The 27,344-nt window shown below is 34.9% G+C and overlaps 1 protein-coding gene and 1 non-coding gene across 4 annotated transcripts; one reads left to right on the forward strand and one right to left on the reverse strand.

The window, feature by feature from the left end:
• Positions 1 to 1,224: 1,224 nt before the first annotated feature.
• Positions 1,225 to 5,657, reverse strand: LOC104593950 (metal-nicotianamine transporter YSL2). Of its 3 annotated transcripts, XM_010254073.3 has the most exons (9): positions 5,625 to 5,657; positions 5,194 to 5,248; positions 4,687 to 5,112; positions 4,392 to 4,564; positions 3,692 to 3,789; positions 3,467 to 3,601; positions 3,186 to 3,375; positions 2,970 to 3,084; positions 1,225 to 2,543 (listed from the first exon to the last, which is right to left on the reverse strand). In XM_010254073.3, the coding sequence occupies exons 3-9, from the start codon at positions 5,093 to 5,095 to the stop codon at positions 1,618 to 1,620; spliced, it is 2,046 nt and encodes a 681-aa protein (XP_010252375.1). In that variant the 5' UTR covers positions 5,096 to 5,112; positions 5,194 to 5,248; positions 5,625 to 5,657; the 3' UTR covers positions 1,225 to 1,617. The 3 variants fall into 3 exon arrangements, with proteins under 3 accessions (XP_010252375.1, XP_010252366.1, XP_019052835.1); XM_010254064.2 differs by lacking the exon at positions 5,625 to 5,657 and having other exon boundaries at positions 5,194 to 5,615; XM_019197290.2 differs by lacking the exon at positions 5,625 to 5,657 and having other exon boundaries at positions 3,186 to 3,357; positions 5,194 to 5,593.
• A 14,767-nt stretch (positions 5,658 to 20,424) lies between these two features.
• TRNAT-UGU (transfer RNA threonine (anticodon UGU)) lies at positions 20,425 to 20,496 on the forward strand. The gene has a single exon. It is a non-coding gene; the product is annotated as a tRNA-Thr (tRNA).
• The last annotated feature ends 6,848 nt before the right edge of the window (positions 20,497 to 27,344 follow it).

Here is a 27,344-nt window from a genome sequence, read left to right on the forward strand (position 1 = left end):
GAGTTTGAGTAGCCATCACAAGGGGAGTAGAAAGAAGCCATATGCCTTTGTGAAGTCATTACTTGTATTTTCACTTCTTCAGTACGTTTTCTTTCTTACATCTCCTTTGTCTTTTTACAGCCTTTATGTTTTGCACCAAATCACTAGTCACTGACTGCAATATAGTCACTAGTCACTCACTGCTTTGATTCTATAGATATGTTTTTATTTCTCAAACATCCTATTCCATAAGATCATGGCTGTCAGGTAATAGGGTGCTCAATATATATACTTCTTTCAAGGACTTCTTTCAAGGAATTCTGATTTCTTCTAAGTTGTAATTTAGCGTTGATTGTCCCCTTTTTCCTTTATTTCCAGCCAAATTTGGTTATTTAATTCTTTGGAAAGTCAAGATCTTTCATTACCAAAATCCTCTTTCTTATCCTTTTGGCCAGGAATCAGGTTTTATTTGATGTGGCATAGTCGAGTGCATGGTTTGTTATGTGGTAAGATAGTATGTTGGGGGAAAAAGCTCTCTGAGAAAATACTTCGGCTCAGTTTGAAAATAGTACAGATACAAAATAATACAAAATACAAGGTTTTGCACTCTACATATTTTTATTTATACTCCTTTCAATCTGAGCCTTAATGACACCTAGAAATCTCTTCATTTCTACGTCCCCAATTGATTGTGGCCTGTTCCATAAACCAAGGAACTGTGTGTACTCAGTTTTCCAGTTCACGTGGTGACAAGTTTAGCTAATAATAGAAACATGAATAGAGGATAGGTAATATATGTTTCCTATACTGACTGTTGTTCTTGATAATTCCAAGGTTTCAGGTGATTTTGACAACAAGGTTTTATGGACTTACAAGGAGAGCAATTCATCGTGGGTAGCTAAGTCCTTGATGTCTTCTATGTTATTTAGTATTCACTATATATAAGGTTCATAATATTCACGTTAAACTGGAAGGAGTACAAATACAAATATCAAAAGTACAAATACATACAAAATACATAGTTTTGCACTCAACATATTTGTATCTGTACCCCTTAGACTCAGTGACCTAGAATGCTTGAACGGAGCCTGGATCTACTGGTTACCAATGAATTATATCCATTGCTGGATCCCCAATAAGAATGCACCTTCAAGCGTGTAAATACAGACTGTCACGTGAATCCAGAATGGTCTTTGACCCTCATAACTTGCCATGTGGCAAAATATAGGAACAAGAGATCAGGACTAATCCATTGAATGGTGGGTTTGATCATCCACATATTGATAAGTTCATAAATCGTACACTTTCAGCTTAGTGAGTAGTGTGTTGTGTCCTATGCACCATATGAGTAATCAGTTCTTTTCTCCTACATGTGCTCTTACAAGGACAAACCGTAACTCTCAGCTTTAGCTTACAATTTGACATCTACATTTTTTTTTCTGAATTACATTTAGAGAAAAAGTAAAAGAGAAGGGGATCATCTCCCCATTTTCATTTTGCAGATATACTAATTATCTTGAACTACAATATATCCGACACAGTGCTGCACTTTGAAACTAGAACTTGCAGTAAGCAATTTTTTCTCCTTGTTGTCGTTCCTTCACTATTACGTAAAATTTCCTCTTGAGAATTCCTGCACTAAGTTGCCAAGAATTTCATGCAGATGGGAGATTTAACCTTGGCTAAAGCAAGAATAGATGAAGGGAGGATCCACAACCCCTCCCCACAGATCAAACCAGAGGCAACTGCAGGGACCATCAAACTAGCCTTCTTGCTATTGAGCTTGTGCCATGCAAACACAATTAAGCTCCCAACACACATATCAATCGCAAAGTAGGCCCCAACTAGAAAAGGCACTGCCATGGCCATTGGTAATGGAACCAACCTCCCATACTTCGGTGGGGATAGGTCCCTCACTAAATTGAGCCCAACTGCAAAGGAAAAGAAGCCATAACAAAGCTGCAAGCAATGTCGGGGCAATGCAGAGAAGCCCTCAACACCAAGAATTGCCATATTTCGGTAAATTATGGCATATGGGGCTTTGAACTCCCCATCAGGATTGCCTACATCGAAAGCTTTGTAGAACAGAAAGAAGGTAAGAGGAGCAACCACACAGCCCATGGCAGTTCCAACAGCTTGGCTTAGGAGCATTGAGCGAGGAGAGGTGTGAGTGAGATGAGCAGATTTTAAGTCATGCATCAGATCAGAGGAGATGGAAACAATGGATTTAATCAGGCCACATCCCACAAGGCCCGCTACCACACCAGAGTCTTTTCCAGCTACAGCGGCAATCACAAAAAGGGCCACTTTCCCATAGTTATAGGCCATATTCATGTCCGTTAGACCAGCACCGTAAGCGTTGCAGAAGCCAAGAGATGGAGCAAGTATGTAGGCTACTACAACATAGTACCATTTCACCTGAGGAAACATCAGTGGGATTATAATGATGGAGATGATGGACAAAAAGGCATATCCCACACAAGCGACCCATAGAGGAATTCTTTCCCTCACAAATAGTTCGTTTCTTTGAAGCTCATCCAGTGACTTACTACTCTGATCTGCAGCTGAAGATGAAAAAACAATAAATTAGCAAACCCATGTTTTAAAAATTACAGGTAGATGAGCCATTTTGATAGGCTGCCAATTCATTTGAGTTTGGATAAGGCCAAGGCTATCTAGCATCTGCTGAAGCCTGAGCTGGACTAATTGCAGTCCATCATGGCTAAAGCAACTTAGCATTTAGCTAAGCCACGAGGCCCTATTCCCAGCAACGGGATTTGCTCAGTAGCCAGGTCCTGTGTCCAGCTTGGATTCTGAAGTCTGTACAACACGAATCAGATAGGCAACTAGACATCAACTAGTTGGATCTTGGATATTAGGCAGGTTCTCTTTGCATGTTATATATAGGGTTAAATGAGAGAACTAGGGTTCTCCCACAAAATATGAATGGCAATGCAGCAAAAAATGATCCTATTTTTTGTCCTATCTACCTGTGTTCAAGTTCCTTTTGTTCATCCTGTCATGAATACTCCTTATGGTGAAAAGCAGTATCTTGAGAAAATTGTAGAGCCCATCTCCAAGAATGAGAGAAATGGAGATGAAAACCTGCCCAAGACGTTTGCAAATAGTAAGACCATGGTCTTCTGTATATGGCATAAGCAAACATCAGTGAGAGAAATTTGAAAGCAGATATCTGACTCACAAACCTTGTAACCGTTCAAACTCTTCATGCTGCTTTCTGGCAAAGTCATGGGGAACCAGTCTCCTTTAAGCCCACTTATCAGTGGCCACATTATCCCCCAGGAGAGCACTGCTCCCAAAATCAGAGAAAAGTTCACAACATGTGAACAGATCATCCCTGCTCCAACGTAGGTCATGCTATAATCAAAGAAGAATCTGTAAGATCCAATAATAAGTCAGCGATCTGGAAAGGATGATTCACAAGTACAAGTCACAAAGGTAGAACACAATGGAGAAGAGTACACACGTTTGCTTCCATGCTTTCAATCCGAAAGTAGGGAACTGTGAGAATCCACATTGCTCCCCCCCAGAGTAGAACCACTGGAAGAATCCCCAAAGGAAACTCATTGAAAAGAACTTCAAAAAACCTCGGACTTGCTTTCTGCATGGAAGATTAGAACTCTTTTTAAACCAAGTTTATATATGGATTTTGATTCTGAAGAGAAGGGAACTGGGGAAAGTAAATTAGTACTTAGCCATCTTGTCTCCCCGAGAAGTGTGGAAACCATTGATAAGAACAGCAGTTGCAGTACCGCTTGGGTAGGTTAACTTATAGTCAATTATCATGATCTGTGGAATAAATACAGTTAATTTTATGTTCACGTCTTCAGACCAGAAAAGAAACACTTATTACAGATATAGAACTATTCCACAGTGACCCACAACTCCAGTGATTTTGCATTTGATTGATGCTGTAAACAAACTATTACCAAAAAATGGCGCTTTAAACAACTAGACTGACCAAGATAAATTTCAGAACCCCATTTAAAAAAAAAAAAAAAGCTTTCATATAAGTTAGAAATAATATTAGGCACCGATCACCCATTAAAAGTTTTAGTTCTGAATCAGAGTAAATTTAAGGTAATCAACAGGAAATCTAATTACAAATAAGTGGAGCCCAACCCAACTTGCAAAGTTGCAGCCGAAAAGTTCAGAAGCAGAGAAGAGAGTTACTCCAGAGAAGAACAGAGAAATGACCATCGAAGTAAACTGTAAAAGTATAAAATCAATATCCTTTTAGCCCCAAGTGATTCACCCCATAAAGACCCATTTTCGGATTATTAGACAGAACAGAAAGGAGGCCCTCCCAACCGTGTAATAAACAGATCAGACAATGTTTTTGCCAAAAATACAATAAAATAAACAGATCAGACAAAGAACAGAGAATATACCTTTCTGAGAGGAACCAAGGCCAAAAGTCCAACGAAGCTAACTACAAAAAGAAAACCAATCATCCAACCAAGGCCGGGTTCCTTGTAGCTTCCTGGAGCGTTTCCTGCTGTATCAACCCCTGCCTGTTCGTATGTCTTCTTATTCAATCCCAAAAGATAAGACCCGAAACCACCTACCATATAAACGACAATATAATTTGAAACTGATAAACAGAAAGGGAGAACGAAAATGGATAGATTGAACATTGAAGTGACAATTTTTTTTTTTCTTTTTTTTTTAGATCAGAGCATCCACCTCCTAAAGAAATGCTGTAACATGCAACTGCGCAAGTCTGGATTACGGTGTTCTCCTGCCGCGTGAAAGGGGTGGAAACGATTCCAGCCTTCTGAAGCAGCTTCGTCCATGACCGTATGAAAACGAAAGCGAGAAGCGCAGCAGAGACATTGAGGTTAGGAACGAGGCCGGTGGTGAGGTTGAGCTTCATTGCTATGACGCTGTAGATGACCCCGATCACGAAGCTCGCGATAAGTCCGCGTAATGTAATCTGCCTAGTCCATGGCGGAACTCTCTTCCACTCCTCCGCCGCTTCTTCCTGCAGCTCTTCCAAATTCAGCCCCTCCATCTCTTTCTTCTCTTTCGGTTCTTCCGTATCCATGGCTTCTAATTGAATTGTTTCGTTCCTCCTTGAGCAGTACGTCTTCATTCATCAGAGAACCCCATCTGAAATTCCAATATTTGGTCAGAGAAGTGATGGAAAATGCATAAATTTCGGAACAACGTATTCATGCATGAGCTAATTACCTGGATACAGTTGTTTATCTCCTGCTGCTTCTGCTCCTCTACTATTCTAGATCTTCTGCACAGGATTGCGTTAACAGTGAGAACACAGAACAGGGTCTTTACCTTATTAAAAACCGAATTTATCAGGTTCCCTCACCCCAGAAAAAACCTCATTCAATCTGGGGTAGGTCTTTATTTTCTTAGATAAGTGGAGCCAAACTCCCGAGGAAAAATTTCAGAGTTTGGCCTCTCTTCTTCTTGATCAGTCTACTGTAAAAACTGGCAACCAGTCTTCCAGATTCCCTCAGGAAAACACAAATCAACACGTATTCGGTTGGCAGCGATGGAACTGAATATATATAATTAATAATCAATAAAGACAGCAACAGTAAGAAAAAACTCCAAGAAGAAAACATGCCGAGACTCGGACGATAAAAGCATGTACTCCTTACCTTTAATTTTTCTGGTAATTTACATGTACTCCGGACTTACAAGTGATGAAAGTACAACTCAATTAGTAATTTGTAGTACAATAAATGACGTATTTCTTACCTCAAGCCCAAACACCTAAAAAAAATCAACGGTTTGAGAGATAAAAAGTGATACTCTCTCATTGACTTCTACTTTCGTATTCAATGGAAGTTGGTCAGGCGTGTGGTTTAAACACGAACCTGAAAACATTGATTTTTATTCACGTCAAACCTGGCCAGGCCAAAGGCCAACCAAAAGGTTACAGACTGAAAAAGTAAAAATTGACGAATTGGGTAGTTCTCTCTCTCTGTTTATTTATAAAATTATCAAATTCATTAATGGACGACGGCTGACACCGCACAGTTGCTGTTCCGCAAATCAAGAACGAATCTCTGAAGTTTTTAAAAGGTAGACTGTGCATCAGATGAGATAGCAATGGTAGGTGGCTTGGCATCATCCGAGACTGTTCTAATGTGATGTAAGAAGGGCGAGAATGAGACCTGTGTTGATGCTGCCACCATTCTTTATAGTTTCTACCTTTATTTGAACGTCTGATTAGTGATTACACAAGAATGATGGTGATGAAATTCCTCCTTTCTCTTTTGGGAGGAACAAGCTACGAGGTCGAAATTCCAATGCCAAAAAGGAGAGGAGAGCGAATAGCGATGTGATCAGAATGTCAGAAAGCGTCGGTCGACACGGATGGGGCCCATTCTTTGACGCTGCTGCTTCGAATATTTCTTATTGTGGGGCTTTCACAGTTTCACCATCCAGATGCCTGTGCTTTTCTGATATATACAAGACCCCGGATGAGACCTTCGCCGTATGAGCCAAACCTAAAGAGTAAAGAGTCGTACCAACCACGCCAATCTGCCCAAGCACCAAGCGATGTGATTTAGCTTCTGGTTACATTTACCTCATAATCACTCCCGAACAGGGGCTTTGGATTTGCTGTGTTTGGAAACGATGCAAATAAGTGTGAATATAAATATGTAGTGTGTAAAACAGTTTATATAAATTATAAAATTGGGTTAGTTTTGTACGATAAATTTATCTTCTTATTAAATAGACTTTTAATTATAATAGATATAAATATGAATTCCAATAAAGTATATATTTTTTTTTTATTAAAGGTTCAGTTGAATGCAAATTTATTTCTTTTTTATTGATGTACTTTGTATTTCATTACCAATATAAATATGCATTGGAAAATGTATTTTTTATTATTCGTCAATGCATAAATACAATATTGCCAAACATAGGCAAAAGTGAATCAAAGTACAAATTTACCCTAAACTGTGATTTACACTCCATTTGTATTGTTTTCAAATGCAGCCTTGATAACATTTACCGGCATACAAAATAATATAAAATACAAAGTTTTGCACTCTACATATTTGTATTCTTTTCAAGGCTAAGTTTGAAAATAGTACAAATACAAACAACCAATAGATAAAGAAAGAGAGTTTTTTTTTTAATGTCTAACCACATGGCATTATCCCCTTTATTCTCTTTTAAATTATTTATAATTTCTATTTATTAATAAATAGTTGTAAAATATTCATCTATATCTATTATATGTTTATATATGTATATATTAAAATTAATATTTCTTGTATTTTTGTGATAAATATATTTTCAATATTTATAGATAAATCAATTTTTATTTTGTTATTTAATAGTAAATTTTCAATAATTATTGGAGATTACACTATTGTTATTTAATTTTTTTAAATTTAATTTATTGTACTTATTGGATCTATTTATCTTTTTTATAATTTTTTCAGTATTTATGTATTTTTGTTATAATTTATTGATCAATATTTATTAGTAATTAAACTATTATTGGAGATTATACTATTCATTGATTAATTTAATATATTTTTAGTATTTATTTTATTTTAGTAATTATTGTCTTCATTTTATGTCATTATAAATTTATTTTCAATAATTATGTATTTTCGTTATAATTTTTCAATAATTATTGAGAATTAAATTATTGTTATTTTTTAGACATTAGACTATTAATCTAGATGAAATTAATTGTTGTTACTTCAATATTGTAGAAAAAATATTAAAAGTAGTATATAAAGCATAAACAATTATTAATTATTTAAAAGTTAAAATATAAAAATATATCTACTCTTATGCATTTATATTATTTCACTTTTACCTAAAAAGCTCATGCATCACACGAGTCCTACTAGTTAGTTAATATGATGGGTTTACTTAAAATGTTTTTGAACGCCCTTTGGTGGCTTGCCTAAAATGTTTGACGTTCAAGTACCAATTTTAGTTAATAGGTATTTTTTTTTTGAATTACCGAATGACAAAATTTTATTAATGCCCATACAAATATACCTATACCAAGAACAAATAATCATAAGATTAAGCAAGAATATTACTGGCCTAAACCGTATAACCGACAAAATAAAAGTGAAACCAATAATAATAAGTAAATAATAAAACCAGACTAAATTACTAAACAATAAGCAAGCAATCTGAGCAGGATCTAACCCCGATACTGAGATCAAATAAATTCTAACCCCACAATCTTTGCAAAAACATTCAAAGCATTATTAGCTTTGATATATTTATTTACTTTTGAGCTACAGAGGAAAATCTTCAGCGACAATGGTAGCATGAAAGGCAAGGCCAATACAGCAGCTTTCGGAAGAATAAATTCAATTGATTTTTTTTTTTTTTTATTTCAAAAGTTGGTGTGCTTTCCCAGTCATCCGGTCCAGATGCAACCACGTCTCAGCAGATTTTATTTTGGTGGGTTTTACTTTTTATCGTTGAGTCCATCCCATAAAAAATTCAGATATGATCTTCACAAAACCGCCCTCACGGCCCCTTACTACAGCCATGCTTTGAAAACATATGTTTTTATTCATAAAGAGATATTTTCAATGCACAGCTGAAAGGGGCCGATGCCGTGAAAAAGATGGTTTTGTGAAGAGGAAATTCAAATCCTTTTATAAATATTTATTGGCTTACACAGTTGAAATAAGTTGAGGAATTTATCAAAATTCAAAGGGAATAATCAATCCTAGGTAGATTTATTGATTAATAATAACAAAAAACTAATAAAAATTTATGAAATGCATTATCCAAAACAAAATCCATAATCCTATTTACCACCGAGTCAAATACATTTTAAACAAGCAGTTTCGTGGTTTTTATTAAGAAAACAGTCTTGTGGGTTGAGCCAGCACATTATTTGTAATTGTGGACTGAGATATATACAAAACATCTCAATCCTATTTTATATTGTTATCGTTAAAGCCTGCCTGTTCGAACTTACCCTGACGGAAGCCGATCTCTATCCCATCAAGTGACAATAGCCCAGCCCCCCCTCCTTATCTACCAACTAGGAACGCATAGATGGATTTTTATGGCAAGTAGGATTCCCGCATCTTCCAAAGAAAGAAGCAACGAGAAAAAGCTGTAACGACCTTTGATTTGAGAAGAAAGAACACTCGTCAGTATTGTAATCATTCATTCAATATACAATGGCCAAGGATAACCCATCAATCCATTCGAAGGCCATTGTAATTTTTAAATGCTCCCACCACTCAAAACAAAGCTTCGTTTTGTTGCACGTTGAATTTGTTAGTTTTTAAATTACAGAGAGACACGAGAGCGAGTCCTTTTTGTCGTCCGTGTTGAAACTTGGAGATTTGAAACTCGAAAGTGCATTTAAATGATGGTCCACTTGATTTGGTGCTCCATCTCGATTTTTCTTTTCATATGTGATGAAGCGCTTTTTGGTAGCACGCTCTTGTTTTCACTACTCCTTAGTGTCTCATGATTCAGAGGTTGAGTTAGAGTATTTTTGTTGGATGAGGATTTGGATGCCGAATTGACTGGATTGAATTAGGAGGTTGCATAGGTGCCGAGCTGGGTAATTCTTTGAAGAGACCTGCAAAGAAACAGTGTCAGAGGACCCAGGGTGGCTAACCCAGCGAGGTCACTCTGATGCTTAAGTTAGTATTCTTGTAATAGATAGGGAACTTAAAATCAGAAAGTATGAGAGCTAGAATGTACTTAATCGTCTGTCCCCTGTGTCATTGGGGTTAGTGTCTTTTTATAGGCATTATTTGGCATGGGCTTCACGCACCGCATCCGAGATTTCCGGGAGATCATGTGTAACCGATCTGAAATCCTCAGAGTTAACCGCCACGCATGTTGACTATCCTCTGAAACATTTGGTACATGGGCCAACTTTCGAGAAACCTGGGAGTGTTGAGATATGCATGCCGAATTTGTCGGCAAGCACGACTCGCAGGTCACCGCCTAGTCCTTAGTTAGGTCGGCAAGCCCTTGAGGGAGATCATGCCTCGCGTCAAGGTCACTTCGGCCGATGACGAGGTGCTACAGGTCATCCCTCGACGAGGTACTGCAAGCCGACCTAAGTTGTGGTCAAGGTCACCAGGTCGGTAGTAAAGGCAAGTCGCCACGTCGAGGCAAAGACGAACTACAATCTTGGACTCCAAATCATCGCTTAGGTGGTGTCCATGTGTCATCCAGTTATTCCAAGATGCCATGTGTCACGATGTGACTGGAGGGCCAAATCTACCCTCATCAATATGCAATTACGGTTCTAAGGACTTTGCAACATCAAGAAGAAAAAATGTTTGTAACTGACGGAAGAAGGAAGTCAAAGTTAGGGGTGTTCATTATACTATCTAAATTGAATCAAACTAAACTGAAATCTGAGGTTGGGTTTGATTTGGGGTTCTTTAAAATTTCGGCTTACGGTTTTTGTTTGTTCCATTTCATAAATTTTAGAAATCAAATCAAATCGTAAATTGTAAATTAAAAAATTATAAATGTTTTTATTGTTCAGTCCACCCCAATAAATCTTAGCTTTACCGTACAGTTGGATTGGTGCTAGCTCGGAATTGATGCCGATTCACGGACGAGTACTGGTGTTATAGGTGGGGGCATTTGAAATTTTGAATTGCTATAGGTCTGAAGTGGAATTTAGAAATCTAAGGTGGAGTGCAATATAGTCTTTACAAAATTATATTTGCAGTGGCAGAGTTAGGAATGAGCCAGGAAGTAGAAGAGATAGCGTTTGGAGAATAATGACTTGGGAAGGTAGAGATTTAATACAGATTTTCCTAAAGAAAAAATGAACAAATTATTTTAAGGGAAATCGTATACAACTCACCATGACTTTTCAGCAATTCTCTTAAATTCACTATAACTTTTCAAAATGTCCAAGGAACTCTATATCAGTTAGTCGACGTTAAATACACCCACGGACGTTGATAAATTACTATTTTACCCTTTGTTATGTTGTAAATGGAAAATAAAGCAAAAGTTTGATAAAAAACAACAAAAATTATCTTAAATATTTCATTCTAAAAAGCTTTATGCCCATTTTACATATTTAGGTGAAAAGGGAGGTTCAAATCAACCTCATCTCACCCTCCGTATCTACTTGCACAGCACAACTGCCACTTTATCCCTTTTAATTTCAAATGCAACAAGAACCAAGATCAAGAAAAGATCTATGGTCAAGAAGAGGACACGTGGCTCTATAGGACCCAATGTCTACTTTTATCAATGTCAGTTAGAACAAAGGTGCATTGAATAAAAATTAGGCTAACATAAAAAAAAATTGTTTAATAAGATGGACATGCCATTTAGGGGCAGTTTGGTCATAAAAATTGCATTTATGCTGATGTGGACAACTTCCGAACACAAATGGTGCTCCAGCCGATGATGAGTTTTGGAATTTAAGAGAAATGCTAAAAAGTCATGGTGAGTTTTAGACAATTTCCCTTGTTTTAATTGTGAGAGTTAGAGGAGCATTAGAAAGTGATCCCTAGCATTTTAGTTCAAGTTTTGAGAGGTCCAAGGACCCACTTTACGTTTTTGACCCTACCTCCACTTGCTACTTTTATATAAATAATGGTTTTAACAAAAAGTTTGAGAGGCCAAGGACCCCACCAATACGCTTCTCTCTTCCCCTTTATATTTATTACTAGTAAATGTGCACGTACTTTTCACATGGCAATTTCAAATGATAACAACAACAAAAATTGTACATATATTGGTGATTTATTGCCTTTCAACCTAAAGACTTATATTAAATCTTCTTACTCTATAGCTTATATCAATATTTGCAATTTATTGTGCTAATTGAACCATTGCTTGCCTAGAGACCAATCAAACTAATTGAATTGTTAATTAACTAGGATTTTAGGTTCATTTCCACATTAAATCATTTGATTTGTTTAGTATGGTGATAGAATAGACATTAATTTTCTTTTTTCATAATTTTTGTATTCGATTTCCATCATTTAATAAACATGAAAGTGGTTTCATTGCTAAGGTAGTTTTAAATTTTGTATCCCATTTCTATTATTAAAAAGAATTATTTTTATTTATCATACTTAAAAATCAATTTTGTTTATAAGTTGATTTTGAATATATAAGTTTTTATACTATTAAAATTGTTATTCATGAATTTAATTAGTAAATTTTAATTATGAGAAACAAAAATACATTAAACATATGACTCAATGAGAGAGAATGGAAGTTAACCTTAAATATGAGACTTAATGAGAGAGAATAGAATAAAATGAAAAATAGTATTCAATTTACAATTTATATCTTCATAATAGAGAGAGAGAGAAAGAGACCAAATTCAAAGAGAGTGTATTTTAAATCAAGAAAAAGTTCAAAAGCCTTAGATATTTATTGTCACTTCTTATAGATTCCAAGAAAATTGTAATTCATCTACAAATCAACATGTAGCTCTAGTGTCTAGAGTAGTTAAATTTGTCCAACTAAATACGCCATGCAATTTCAATTACAACTCATTAAGTTTTATGATTTATAGATGTCTATTTAGACACGTTATAAGTTATCAAAACAGAAAACCAAATCAAACATGTTGTGTAGTTATTTAAGTTGCATAAAAGAATTTTATTTATGTCTTCTTATACAATTTAGCAAGAAGTTAATAATGGAGGGCTCAATTTGTCCTATTTTGATCTCATTAAACAATCAACTAAATAATTTATTTTCCCTCAAATTCAAATATGAAAGTGTTAACACAAAAGGGAAAATACTTCTTATAGATTTTCCAGAAACTCTAGGGGTTCTCAGTGATTTTCCCAAAAATAAAAGTCACTAATTTGTAAAGCCTTTTCTAACTTGTCCTACAATTGCTCCCTTGCCTTCTCTTGGGCCTCAAAAGAATTGACTTTTAATTGTATCAATCTTTTGAGGGTATGTTCATTTAAACATCATTTAAAATGGGGGAATTACATTTTTAGTTTTTATTTAATTTTATTTTTGCTCCATTGGGTTACACAACGGGGGTAGCCCATCCCTCAAACCCATAACCCCCCAACCCAGTTGCAAGTGGGATTTGATTCTAAGTCTCTTAACCATTGTTTTAAAAATCGGACCAGACCAGACGGTTGAATCGTTTGACCCAGGAAACGATCATACCTCCAAGTCTGGTTTTCAAATGAACCGCTTTTAAAAAAAATTCATTGAATTAGTCAAAAACTCTGCTGACCCGAGCGGTCAAACTACTAAATCGTTCGACCTAGGTAATGGTTCACAATTTAATAAAATATTTGTTATTTAATTTTTTTAAGAAAGCATGTATAGAGAGGGGAGGAGGGATTGAAATTAGATCTCAAATCTAAGATTTCATATCTAAAATCACTATTGAGAGAGAGAAAGAGGGAGAGAGGGATTGAGAGAGAGAGAGAGAGAGAGATTGAGACAGAGAGATCTGTGAGATCTAAATCACCATGGCCGCCACTACTGCTATTTTGTAACCGTTGTCGATGAACCACCTCCTCCTCCTTTCCTTCCTTCCTTCCTTTCTTCCTTCTTTTCCTTCATTTTCTTTCTTTTCTTTCCTTTTCCAATCGACAACTTCTCTCTTTTCTCATAAAATGAGTATATATATATATATATATATATATATATATATATATATATATATATATATATATATATATATATATGCATCATCCTCTTACCCTAATAGCTCAAATAAATCAACCCACCCAAGCCGTTTGACCTGAGCAGTCGAACCGCTGACATGGAAACAGGTGGTCAACGCGGTTTTTGTTTTTGGGTCAGTTTTTAAAACATTGCTCTTAGCTACAACCACCAAGAGACCCTATCGACTGGCCAGTGGGCGCCTTGTAAATAGAAGAACGACATTCAAAACTTATTTGATTAAGGATAGTTCTTTCATCTTTAAAAAGAGTTTTCAATTTCCAACCCTAAATTTTCTTCTTAATTTTAGTTGTGATGTTTTTCATAGCCTTCTTATCAGTTATGCCTTGAATAATTGGAGCACCCCAAGTATTTTCTTTGTTTGTTGATATTGGGATGCTCTTAATCTTATAAATTAATTTTTAAAGCCTATCTGGCAAATTTTTTAGAAAAAAAAATTGACTTTTTGAAATGGATATTTCGGATGAGACCCTCTCAAACATCTTGAGATTGGCCAAAAACTATTATAAACCAATAGAAATCTAACCCAAAAACCATAATCAACATTGTGGATTCACAATCAAAATCCACATTTTAAACTCATTAAATAGTGACAATTGGACCTACTTTTAAAGATGATCAAATAATAATTATTTTATTCAATATTAATTAAAAGAGAAAAATACATCTAGCTAAGAATTTTCAGTTACAATTCATTATTAATTAAAAGGGAGATAAATACATCCAACTAAACATTCCATGAATTCAGTTATAATTCATTTAAGTAACTCATTTAAAACAATCAACAAAATATCAAATTTGTCCTCAAAATCCAAATCTGAAAACATTAATACAAAGGGACAAAATTTGTTCAATTAAAATTTCAGAAATTTTTAGGCGTTATTAATATTTTTCAAAGTAGTATAGATATAGATATAAATTTATACAGACATATGTTGTGTGGCTTTCTAGTTGGGTCTAAAAATTTATACAGACATACCAAAATGATTTAATTTGGTCTAAAAATTTTTAAACCTTATTTTAGTGGTTTGATATGAGATCTTCTCTGAACCAGACCTTAAACATCCTGATCAAAGGGTCCCATTGCCCCTGAGAGATAAAAGGATGAGTTTTTCGTAGTTCATTTATTCTCTGAATTTGTTCTCCCGTTCATCCCTCCTTATCCTTCTAATCATTCATGGCAGTTGATTTGCGACTCTTGCCTTTTGTAAACCAAGAAGAGGGCAGGGGTCCACCATTTTTCTGGGAAGTTTTGTGGTTATGGTTGACACCACTGTCATTTTCCTAAATCTATTTTGTCTCCACATCCTGGATCCTACTTTAAATGTCATCCGTTCCATCTTGTAAAAACTTCTGTATGTGCAATGTGGTGGACCCAGATTCTATAGTTAATATCTGGGAAAGGTGATGGAATAGAGCCTGACTAGAAGACATGATGGAGACAGATTGTTGTACTTGTTTTGTCTACTTTGATTGTATGGATTTCAGTGATCTAAGTCTGCTCCATCAGGTCCTTTTCGAAATGGATTCAAAGTATATCTATATACAGTATACAGACCCTAATCAAAAACAAGGATTTGCCATAGACCCTATGTAATAGGGTTAAATAGAACCGGATTAATTGGTTGAACTAGCTACATCCTATGTAACAGGGTTTGATTAGATCGAGTCTATTAGTTCGATATGCCACAAAGGATGTAATAAAAACGGGTAAAATATAAAAATCTTTCCTTAGGTTTCACTACAACAGACCTTCCCTGCAGTTTTGTAGAAGTGTTCAATTACCTCCCTTTCGTATAGGGGTGCAAGTCGGGCGGGCTGGGCCGGGTTTTAGTTCAAACCAGGTCCAATCCTAAAAATTGGATCTAAAACCCGAACTCAAGGTCAAGTCCAAATTATCTAATTCAAGCCTAAGCATTCGGATTGGATTCGGGCCTGATCCAGATTTGGATTGGTTAAAAAGTTTTTACGTTTTGAACTTTTGGGTTTTTTTAATTCCTGTTGCCGTAATGTCATTCGAATTAAAAGGAGTTGAGACGTTAAAGACACAAAGAGGAAAATCAGTGTTTAGAAACTAATTAGTAATTAATGAGTAAATTAGTAATTTACTAATTAAACAACTACCATTAAGTCATTAACATACGATTCAACTATATACACATATATATTATAATTTATAAATGTACATGTACAACAAGGCAATGGGCCAGGCTAGGGTTATCCAAGACTTCAACCCAAGCCCAACCCGAAAAATATAAAAACCCGCCTTTTCAAGTCCAGGCCCAACCCGAGGCCCAAAAATCCAACCCAGCCCGTGGAAAAATTGGGTTGGGTCAGGCCAGGTTCGGGTTAAGCCCGCCCAAGTTGCGCCCCTACTTTTGTACCCGGGTGGAAGATGTTGGCTCAATGCATTTGTTTTTTGAAAATATCCTTTTTACCCTTAGGCCTTTTAACTGGTTCATATGTCACCAAGTAGTGGCTCGGTTGGTGCTTAATCTGGGTAGTCCCAAAGAGTCCGGATCTCCTGTCCATACAAACTCTGTCCATATTTATCGCAATCACACATGGAGAACATCTCATCCTCTGCATAATATTATGCAGGGGAGATGTTCCCAATTCACAGGGTAGTGTGTTGTGAGATCAGATCCTCACACGCACATCCTACCATGCATTGAGAACATCTCCCATACTTATCAGTTATTATTCACGGGAAATGTTCTCAATGCACGGTAGATGTGCCTGTGAGGAGCAAATCCTACTTCGTGTGTTGTGAGTAGACTTTGGCAGAGTTGTCGTGAGCAGGAGATCCAGAGTCGGTCCCAAAGCAATACTATTTCAAGCCCGCGATCAACTCCCACTATATTTTTGAAAGGAGCTGTCAGATTGTTGCTAAAAAGTGATGTAATATGTCAAGTAAAAATGAAATACAGCCCTTATGGCTATGAGGGTGCCAAAAAAGAAAAGGTCATAAGTCAAATTGAAAAAAATATTAGGGCCTGTTTGGTTTGCTGGAATAGGGGTCTGAAATCGAAATCGGAATGGGCTATTTTGATTCCAACTGTTTGATTGAGCGGAATCGGAATCCTATTACCATTTTTGTTGGAATGGCATTCCCCCATTTGAGGGAATGGTCATTCCCTGCTCCTCCTTTGAGAATGAAATCCCATTCCTGTTGATTTTAATTCTCATTTTCATTTCTGTCTGAACCAAACAAATTATGGGAATAGATCATTCCGATTTCAATTCCAAAAGATTTCGATTTTAATTCTGACTATAAACCAAACGGACCCTAAATAATTTTATTCTGCAAAACCATCAAGTTTAAAAGGACAAATCTAATATTTTAAATTATATAAAAAGATGCCGAAATGAATAAGGGCAATTTCATAAATTCCAAGTCTTTGCTACTTGTTTGTTTGTTTTTTTGGATAAAATATAAAAACCTCCTCTAAAAGTTTTTGACGATCATAGAAACTTTCCCTTTAGTTTCATTTTAACAAGCACCTCCCTTGTTTTGAAAAAACTGATAAACAGTTTCCTTTATCACTGACCCAAACAAAAAGCATAAAAATTTACGAAATTATCCCTGATTAGTCAAATAGGTGTCACTCAAAATATGTTAAAATGTCAAAAAAATGCCCTCATTCGATTAACAACACTTGTACGATTTTATGAGTCTTTATGAGCGAGTGTTATTACAAGTTTTGTATGTGAAATAGTTGAGTATTTGCTGCAAAAAATAGAATAGCTTGACACGAACAGTTTTATTGATTGATTTAAGAATAATAGAGGTTCAATATATAGTTCTTTGAAACCTCCAAGCTTCAGCAACCATAGAATTAATAACAAGTACAGACAACAACGAACATGGTCCTGATCCTCTCTTCTTCTCGCTCCATTTCATTTGCGACTCCACCACCGCCTCTGGCTGGGTATATGTGTAGTCCATCATCTCCACCACCACCGCATCCCAAACCCTGTTGTTGTTGCTGTGGTTTTGGTTAATATTGCTTCCACCCTTTCCATCTCCGCTTATCAGGATGATGACTTTCCGGTGGAAGTTGTGGTGGCACCCACACGCCTCACACATTAGTCCTCCTCGGGTGGTTTCATCTTTTGTGTACTACCCACAGCCGTTCATCGCATAGATGTTGAGGCTGGCTGCATAATTGCAGAGGCATTCTTTATAGGCATCATTTGTGATATCTCCCTCCATAAACATTAATGGCTGAAGTAAATGATCATCTCACCACCTTAACTCGAATATCTTCTTACTGTCCGTCCATCCATTTCGTTGATGATCACGATGAAAGGATGAGAAATCTATCGTATGGACGCCCAAATTTTGCAAAATAAGGTGGGCGAATTTCAAAAATTTTTTTTCCCTTTCAATTGGGAATCGCATTCCCTATTTAGAAAATCATATTTTCAATGATCAATCTTGAACCATAAACTGAACCAGATTTGAACAAAAGTAGTAGGAAAGGATTATACCTGATACAAAGAAATAATATTTCTCAACGAATGTGTTCACGCCCAAGGAATGATCCAAAGACTATTCCCACTAAAGATGACGCAGTGTAGGATGGAGCAGAATCAGCAGTGTTCTTCTCCAAGAACCTAGTCCTTCGCAATAAATAGTAGGATGGCACGTGAGCACAGTTTCCTATTAGTCCATTCACAAGGAACTGATATCAAGATCAAATCTTGACTTCTCCCATTGAAGAGAGGAGGTCGAACTGGCAGGTGAGGCGGCGGCAGGAAGGAGGCGGCAAGAGAGTATTTTCGCAGGTATGCTAAATTCTCTCTTCTGTGATTTCAGCTCTAAAAGACTTGTAGTGATCTGATGATCTTGTGATTAATCTCAAGGCCGTCGCCCCTTCCTTCTTTTGTGACCTTAAAGGATCAGCTCCTAATCCCATTAGGAGTTGCTGGTCCAAATCTCATTTGGATCAGACATCCCTTTAGGTGATAAGGATAAACTCTTATCTTATCTGCAGATTAGATCAGCCTTCTCCTAATCACATTAGGAGGTTTTCAGATCTGAATCACATTTAGATTTGGACTCTCTGAGTGGATAGGGTTAAGACTCTATCCTATCTGCTAATCCATCCCAGAATTCGCCCCATATTTAACTAATTAAAACAGCCCAATTCGAAATGGGCTTTAGGCCCATTAAGGTTATGTGCTCACTTAGCCTTCCTAACTGCTGCCCAGTTGGACTTCCTTGTATGGCGTTGGACCCAAGCATTGATCTACACATCAGCCACATGGGTTCAGCCCAGCCTCTGTTACAAGGCCTGGCCGAATACACTGTTATGGACAGTGCACCCCCTGAAACCCATCACATGGGCTCTATGGGCCCAACACTTACCCTAAGTGGTCTCTGGGCCAAGCCACCTTGTAACACCAAGGGACTGTGGGCAGATGCAAAATTAGCCCATCAGGTATTATTCTTAATGGTCTTACACTTAACCTCTCAGCCCATAATGATCAAACACTGCCCGACAAGAGAGAACCTCTCCCTCGGTTGCAAGGAACAGTGTTGCACTCTCTGCTTATATGGATCCCGGGAATTAAAACATTTTGCAAACATTTTAGAAACCATAATGTATATATACTTTTATATCTCATATAAAATATATTTTACAAGACAAATCCCAACGATTGAAATCGGCTGCCGGCAGTCTTGGTTTCCATCAGAGAGAGTGCATCCCCGATCATTACCTTTGTCTGACAAAGGGGCTGATCCTATCACTATGATTACCCACTCAGATGAATTCTCAGACTGTCCCAACATACCCAAGTTTTGACCCCCACTAAGGATCTCACTGATTGGTACATCAAAGACAGCCCAATCCGACACCTAGTGCAGTATCATAATCGAGTCTAGGGGTCGGGTGTAACTTTCCAGTTTTTCCCATTAATCTCCAAGGTCTAGGGCAATACTGGAAATCTGATCCGGTTCAAAGATTCAATTGATCCTACACTGTATGTGCCTTGGGTCTCACCCTGGCGGCTGAGACAGGCCACCCCAACCGACTTGGTAACACATCAGTGTCAGCCTTATCAGGATAGGTCTCCCCAGACCGACCCACTGGCTGTGAATATTCTAAACTAACACGAGTCTCATTAAGTGTCCAGTTTAAGGGTATTACACAGAAACATACCAAGGGAACATGAATCAAATATGTACTTTTATTCATTTACAATAAACTCATAATGTACATCATTCAGATTAAAGCTAAGGGCATACAAAACTGTCCAATACACGAGACGTCGAGTTTTTCTCTGTTTCCTATAACACTAATTAACAAAATCCAAAATTGCTTTGCCTGAAAAACGCCACTCATCCCATGCATCAACAAAAGAGCATCTAAATTATTCTCAGTAGTGCCATCGCTCGTTCTCTTTTCAGAGAATGAATGGAGTAAATGGGCTTCAATACTGAACACTTGTTAGTGAAAAATAATTGTCGGAAAAAGAAAAACATTCTCCGAACGAATGAAATATTCCGAGCGAGGGCGCCATTGTGAATGTTGTGGTGTTAGGGTTTATACTATTCTTTTGCTCTGAAAAAAGACTTACAAAATATTAAAATGTGTTGTTAATCGAATGAGGCATTGTTGATATTTTAACATATTTTAAATAACATCTTGACGATGTTATTTTAAATAACATCTTGAGTAGTGATAGAGGGGAAGTTTTTGTTGAATTTTTCAAAAGTTCAATGAAGGTATTATTTGTTAAAATGAAACTAGAGGGGAGGTTAAGCTTGCCCCTATAGCTCAGTGGTAGAGCGTCAGTCTTGTAAACTGAAGGTCCGTAGTTTGATCCTGCGTGGGGGCATTTCATTTTTTAGGTTTTTCCAAAAATACAAATACAAGGTAGGTACGCCTTGGGTTTCATCTTTTGTGGTCTTGAATCACCAATTTTATGTTGCACATTGAAATTTTAAAAGGTTGACAGCTTTTCTGAGATGACATTTTCTTTGTAATAATGAAAATAATTTAAAAATAAATCCAAAGCACTTTAAAATTTAACTGCCCAATCATTATGCATTTCATTGTATGTGTTTGGTTTGAAGTAAAAAGTAGGAAAAAGAAAAGAAAGATGAAAAACAAAAGTTTTATGGTTTTTTTTATATCTTCAAACACAGTTTTGATTTTTTGGCTCGTGCAATGAACGGGATATTTGAACGAATGGTTGATTAACCACAATAAGCATTAGGGTCCTGATTCAGCCCCAACACCTCAATGAATCAAGTTGGTAAGGAGGCTGAGTGGACTTCCCGTGTTGGTAAGGAGGTTGAGTGGACTTCCCGTCAGGAAATGATTGGTTCATTTGAAGATTTGTTATTGTCTAATTGATTGTCATCCGGCAAACTCAGGTTAACATCTATACTTGCAACTTAAGAGTTTGTACAGTGTATACTATTCCCCGTAAACAATTGAACTAGTGATAGTAACTGTGCAAATTACAATAATAAGCAAATATATATGTGAATAATAAAATTTTTTTATAGGTTAAAGGATTGCATCGGGCAGAGATCAGTATGTGGGTATCTTTTCCAGTTTTCTTAGCAAAAACCTATGCAAGGAAGACTGGAGCTGAAAATAAAATGTAAAATTTTCTTAAGCAATCACTTTGTGCTATAATGAAAGAGAAGTACTAATAAAGCTCCTACAAGGAATTGACAGTTGATTGGACCTAACATTGAGTAGTTTCATATGGGTTTGGGCATATCTAGTTAGCTTCATTTACATACAGCTTAAGATATCAACTACGAGTTTGAAAGCGATGATATAATCAGAATGAAATATAAATGAGGGTGCAAATATTTTAGACAATCTGAATTCATATTGCACAAATTTCAAAAAAAGAAATAATCAAATCTTGATGCAATAGATATAAGAAATAATGGAATATAGTAGGAAATTTATGGGGAGATACAAATGAATAGTGAATTCCTTGGAGAGTCTAAATTAAGAAAGTTGGTAATCAAAATACAGAGACAACATTAATGTATCATATAGAAAAATAAAACAATGTTTTTCAGATATATGCTAAATAGGATAGAATATACTTGGCTTTCTACTTGAAATCACTAATCTGAAAGTCTACTTATTCCATGCTTTTATTACTTGTATCAGGGTTTCATTGAATTGAAAACAAAACTGGGGCAAGAAGTCCACCTATCAAGAAATGTTTCAGACTATTTGGAATTTGCAAAAATAAAAAAAAAAATGATGAGCTCCTACAAGGAATTGACAGCTAATTGGACCTAAGATTAAGTAGTTTCAGATGGGTTTAGGTATATCTAATTAATTTCTTTTATTAACAATAAATGCTGACATATTTTAATAAATATTCAGAGAAAAATTGTACTGGAATTGACGGAATCAACACTTCATAAAGGTGAATGTTACTTGGATATAATTGTTGACATGGTCATCTTTGTTGGGGGATGGTAGAAATAATCCTCTAAATCTTATTTGCATATCTTAATAAATAGCTCTCTAAATGCTTTACGTTTCCAGAACTTTCAGTTATCTCTACGACAGTTTCAATCACTTCATTTTGCTTACTTTTTAAGTGTCATTTTCCTGTTTTATGATAAATAGAAAAGTTGAGGTGCTAATTCCTAGGTTATTTTTATCTTATTTCTATGTTTTTCCTGGCCCATTTCACATCAACTATATGACGAATAAAAAAGTAATAAAACCACCCTCTTGGCCTCTACTCTTGTTCGTTTTTTAGCACAAAAAATAAATAAATAAAAGCATTCGTCCAATGGAGAAGAGAAGAGAAACTTCTGTTCCCAATGCTAAAATCAGGTAATATCAGGGTATTCACCCAATCGGACAACCTGCATTTGCAACTTTGCAGAGGGTGAGAATGGGACAAAAACGCATTTGTTATTTGGCCCCACTCTCATTTCCAATTTCCAGGGGTAATATTGGATTTATATACTAGAGTCTTAGACCATTGTACTTGCCCCACTTTGATGAACAGTTACGGCCTTATGGTAGTTAAATACTGGGGAAACGAAAAATATAGAAGGCAAAAAGGGAAAGTAAAATCAGGTTTTTTTATGTAACAATTATTATCATTTTTATTTTTATAAATGATACAAACACAGATACAGATATTCAGGGGTGGTAATATCATGGTTTTTAAAACAAATACAGAGACGAACCGGTTAGGGGTCCAGTTACTGGGTCAAACGGTCAGCCTGTTCTGACAAAATATAAATAAATAAATAATGATCAAAATTATTCGAACAGTTAACCACCCGGGTCAGCGATTTACTAATCAAAATCAAAGGTTTTTGAAGAAATTCTGATTTTGGAGAAAACCGAAACCGACCACCTAATCAGTTCCCGGTTTTCCCGGTCCAACTGTCTGGTCCAGTCCGATTTTGAAAACCATGGGTAATATGGTGTTCCTGATTCTTGGTGAATTGGAATGCTTGTGAAATGCAATGGTCTCAAACAAGATCTTTAGATTCTTTCTAATGAGACCACTTTCTAGTTTCCACCATTATCAGTTACTAGGGTATGCAATACTTGTGAAGGGCCTTGTTTAACTGTTGTACAATCTATCCTAAGCCTGACTAAGGGTTGAAGAACTTTCTCTCAAGAGTCAAGACTTGCTTTTCTCTCATTTTTTATATCAAACCGGAACATAGCTTTAGGAACTGTCAAGCCTACCCGATTATAAAAAGTGTCTGACCAGCTCGTAGAAGTCCTTCTACCACTACTACTACCTTGAGCTGATTTTGTTACTTCGTCATTTTAAGGAGCCCAGATCTTTTATACTTGGCACCTTATACTAAGGTATACATTAACAAATGAAAATTCATCAACTTTTACGGGCGATTTTGATTGATCAAACTCTCAAATGTGCGAGTCCATGTATATGATATTAAAAGAATTTTGACCAATGAAAACCACCCAGTTATTTTGTTGAATTTTCATGCGTTTTGGAGATTTGGACTGATTAAGTCCGTTTATTAAATAAATGTTTGTATTTGATTTGTTTTCAAAATTGAGAAATAGTATTTGATAAATGTTTTGCCATAATTTGTTGACAACTAGATGCCATTGGGCGCCATTAGGCGCTACCTCACCGAAACAATAAATAAACACTTAATCGTTGGGGGAAGCGTTAATCTGAATCTTCCCCCAATGGTTGATGTGCACATAAATCAAGATCAAAAGTTATCCATAATTATCCATATGAAACCCTATGATAGGTTAAATGCTGATTTGGTGATGACATGGCACCATTTATTTGGTAAACGAAAATCATACCAAATACTGCCTAAGTAAAGCCTAAATGATCCACTATCCACCAAACTTTGGCAAGGTAGTTTTTGGGGTCCAATCTCTTAATTACTTTCCCCCAGTTTATTTCAAGAAAAAATTTTTTGGATCAGTGGACCTTGCCTCTAGGCTCTATGCTCTAGACAAACTCTCATTTATGAACAACTTTTAAAATTAAAAATTAAAAAGATATCTATTTCTATATATTAAAATGCAATGTGCCAAGTTGGCACTTTCCTACTCTATGGTTTATCTCATAGCAACTTATCACTTTTCTAGTTTCTTCTCAAATGTGTCAATCTTTTTTCTAGTTTTTTTAAATTTTTTAATTTTTAAAATTGAACAAAATAATTCAAGTGACAATCACCTTTAAGAGTTTTAATACTCCTTATTAAAACACCATTAACACACATACACACACACACTCTCTCTCTCCCCTCTTTCCCATTATCTCTTTTAATAATATCTTCTCAAATGTATCTATCTTTTTCTAGTTTTTTTTTTTATTTTTTAATTTTAAAATTGAACAAAATAATTCAAGTGACCAACCACCTTTAAGATTATCTCTTTTAATAATATTCCCCTCCATAATTATGCCATTAATTCTCTCTCATCTCCATTACTCCATTAAATTACATCAAATTCATTAACTTGGGTGAGCATCCAATATAATTTATGATTTGAAATTTGAATTGAGAACAAGATTGTTCCATGTGATGTGACTTAGAATAAATCATATAAGGAATCTCCGTTATTAACCCGAATAAGAAACCTTTTTTCCAAAGATAATATATATTATAGGCACGTATAAATATGACCCATGGGTTTTATTATCTTTGGCCCAGATCGAACTTTATTGAGACTACTACATTCATGATCAGACTGGGATGGGCCTTAGTATAAAAACATAGGCCAGTCTAGTGGAACCTGATGCCTATTGGCTATTGCTAGCCTCAAAATATAACCAAAGACATTTTTTTTTGGATGGGGGATGGATTTGAATCTGATTTCCATTCCCACGTTGATTATGCAGAATTGAAACAGCTAACCCATCCACTTTTATTTTTGGGTGAAAACATTTATTCTACTTTAAAAAGTATAAATAGCCCCAAGAATATTTTTGGATTTTTGTTATGACAAAAGTTACCCCTCTATATTTAAATTTATTGATAAAAAATGAGGGCACATAGGGTAATTAGTTATTGATATTAAATGAGTTGAAAAGAGTTAATTTTAACATATTCATCAATGCATTCAATTATCTCTCATTCACCTTCATTGAATCATATATTTAAGGTTTCTTTGTTTCTTCTCATCATTAAATTTTATAATTAAATACATACATAATAAATTAACAAGTTCAATAAAATAAAAACTTATACTTTTAAAATCTACCTAGAAAAAATAGTGTTTTCATTTGGGTGGTGGTAAGAAATTAAATCATTTGGGTCAAATGGGCCAATCCATGTTGCCACAATTAAATAATAAAATTCAAAAATATATAAAATAAAAGAATGTAGAAATTAAAAAAAAATGGAAATGTTTTTAACATCATATATTTGACATATTAAGCAATAATAAGTATGACAAACAATGTTTTAAAAACCAGTCCAGAGACCAACCCACTTTTGCCTTCGGGTCACAAGTCACTAGTTCGATTGTCAAGGTCAAACAAGTCAAATTGCTCTATTAGCACTATGTGTGTGTAAAAATATATATTTTATCAATAAATATAATAATTATGTTTTACATATACCATAGTTATGTTTTACAAATATTTTATAATTATGTTCTACATATATTACATACAATATATATATATATATATATATATATATTATGTTACTTTTATTTATGTTTTTCTAATTCCATTTTAAATTTTAAATTTATAAAAAATATTAAAAATTGCAAATTGGGGCCAAAAAATGGGTTTTTTTACGAAAATAACAAGGCAAGATGCATAATGCCCTTGGGACGTATAGATCTTGAAAAGTTACTCGAAAAAAAAAAAAAAGATAACCCGAATTGGACATCAAAGTGCAAAGTTATGACTTACAAAAATTTGCACATAAGTAAATGTGCAACCTATGACTTGGTTATTAGGTCGAATAAATCAATGGTTGAACCACCCAAGTTAGACAGTTTTTAACCAAAAGGGGGAGTTTCAATAGAACCAAACTTAGAATTAAGGCTGAGTGACGATTCAAACGGTTCAATCGAGCAGGTCAACAACAAGTTGAGAACATTGATTATAAATAAGAACTTTTTTTATTAATGATGGGAATAAAATGTAAAATTTAAAACCAATTGGAAGTAAAAATATTTTTCTATTATCTCTCATTAAATCTCATATCTAAGGTATATTCTCTTATTAAATCATATATTTAAGATATATTTTTCTCATCATTAAATTCTACTAATTAAATCCATAACATTAATTTTAATAATATAAAAATAAATATTTTAAAAAATAATTTGAAAACAAAACCATTTTCTTTCCTCTCGATGGTGGGTAAACAATTCAACCATTTGGGGTCAAATCCATTAATAAATATTGTCATAATTAAATAATAAAAAAATTAAAATAAATAAAATATATAATACAAAAAAAGAACTGAGCATGTCCTTAATATTGTATATACATTATAATGAGAAAAAATAAGTATGAAATGTAAGAAGTATTTTTGTAAATGATGAAAATGGAATGCCAAAATTAAAATCAACCTAGAAATGAAATGATGTCAATGTCAAATAATAAAATTTTTAAAAATAGAGAATACAAAGAATCACAAAAATAAATATTATACAGAAGATATAATTTTATCAATAATGGAAATGTAATACAAAATTTAATGTCAACTTAGAAATCAAATTATTTTTCTTTTTGGGTCGTGGGTAAATCGTTCGGGTCAAATGGATTAATCGATGATATAATAGTTAAATAATAAAAAAGTACAAGTAATCAAAAGAATATATAAAAAGTTATATATTAATTATGTCAAACAAAAATTAAGTGTGATAAGTAAAAATTATGTATATAATGTAGATGAAATATATAATTTAAAACTGCTCCAAAAGCAAATCTATTTTCTTATTTAAATGGTGGGTCAATGATACAACTTTCTAAAGAAATTCATGATGTCATAATTGAATAATAAATATTAAAAAAAAAAGATAAAACACAAAAGATAAAAAAGTATAGAGTTTTGTCAAAGACATTTTGGAACATTTCTAATATTATATAATCATCATATTAAGTAAAAATAATTGTAAAATAAAAATTATTTTTCTTTAAGACAGAAATAGAATACAAAATTTAATAATAGTAGTAGTAGTAGTAGCAGCAACAGTAGTGCACATTATTAATTT

Source organism: Nelumbo nucifera, chromosome 3, assembly GCF_055504915.1.
Source record: "Nelumbo nucifera cultivar China Antique chromosome 3, China Antique-T2T, whole genome shotgun sequence".
NCBI classification, from domain to species: Eukaryota; Viridiplantae; Streptophyta; class Magnoliopsida; order Proteales; family Nelumbonaceae; genus Nelumbo; species Nelumbo nucifera.

Coding starts and splice junctions, on each gene's coding strand:
- LOC104593950 (XM_010254073.3), bottom strand. CDS start 5,095: ATGAAGACGTACTGCTCAAGGAGGAACGAAACAATTCAATTAGAAGCC. Junction 4,565..4,686: donor TTACAGCATTTCTTTAGGAG/GTGGATGCTCTG, acceptor TTTATATGGTAG/GTGGTTTCGGGTCTTATCTT. Junction 2,544..2,969: donor CAAAAGGAACTTGAACACAG/GTAGATAGGACA, acceptor TTTCATCTTCAG/CTGCAGATCAGAGTAGTAAG.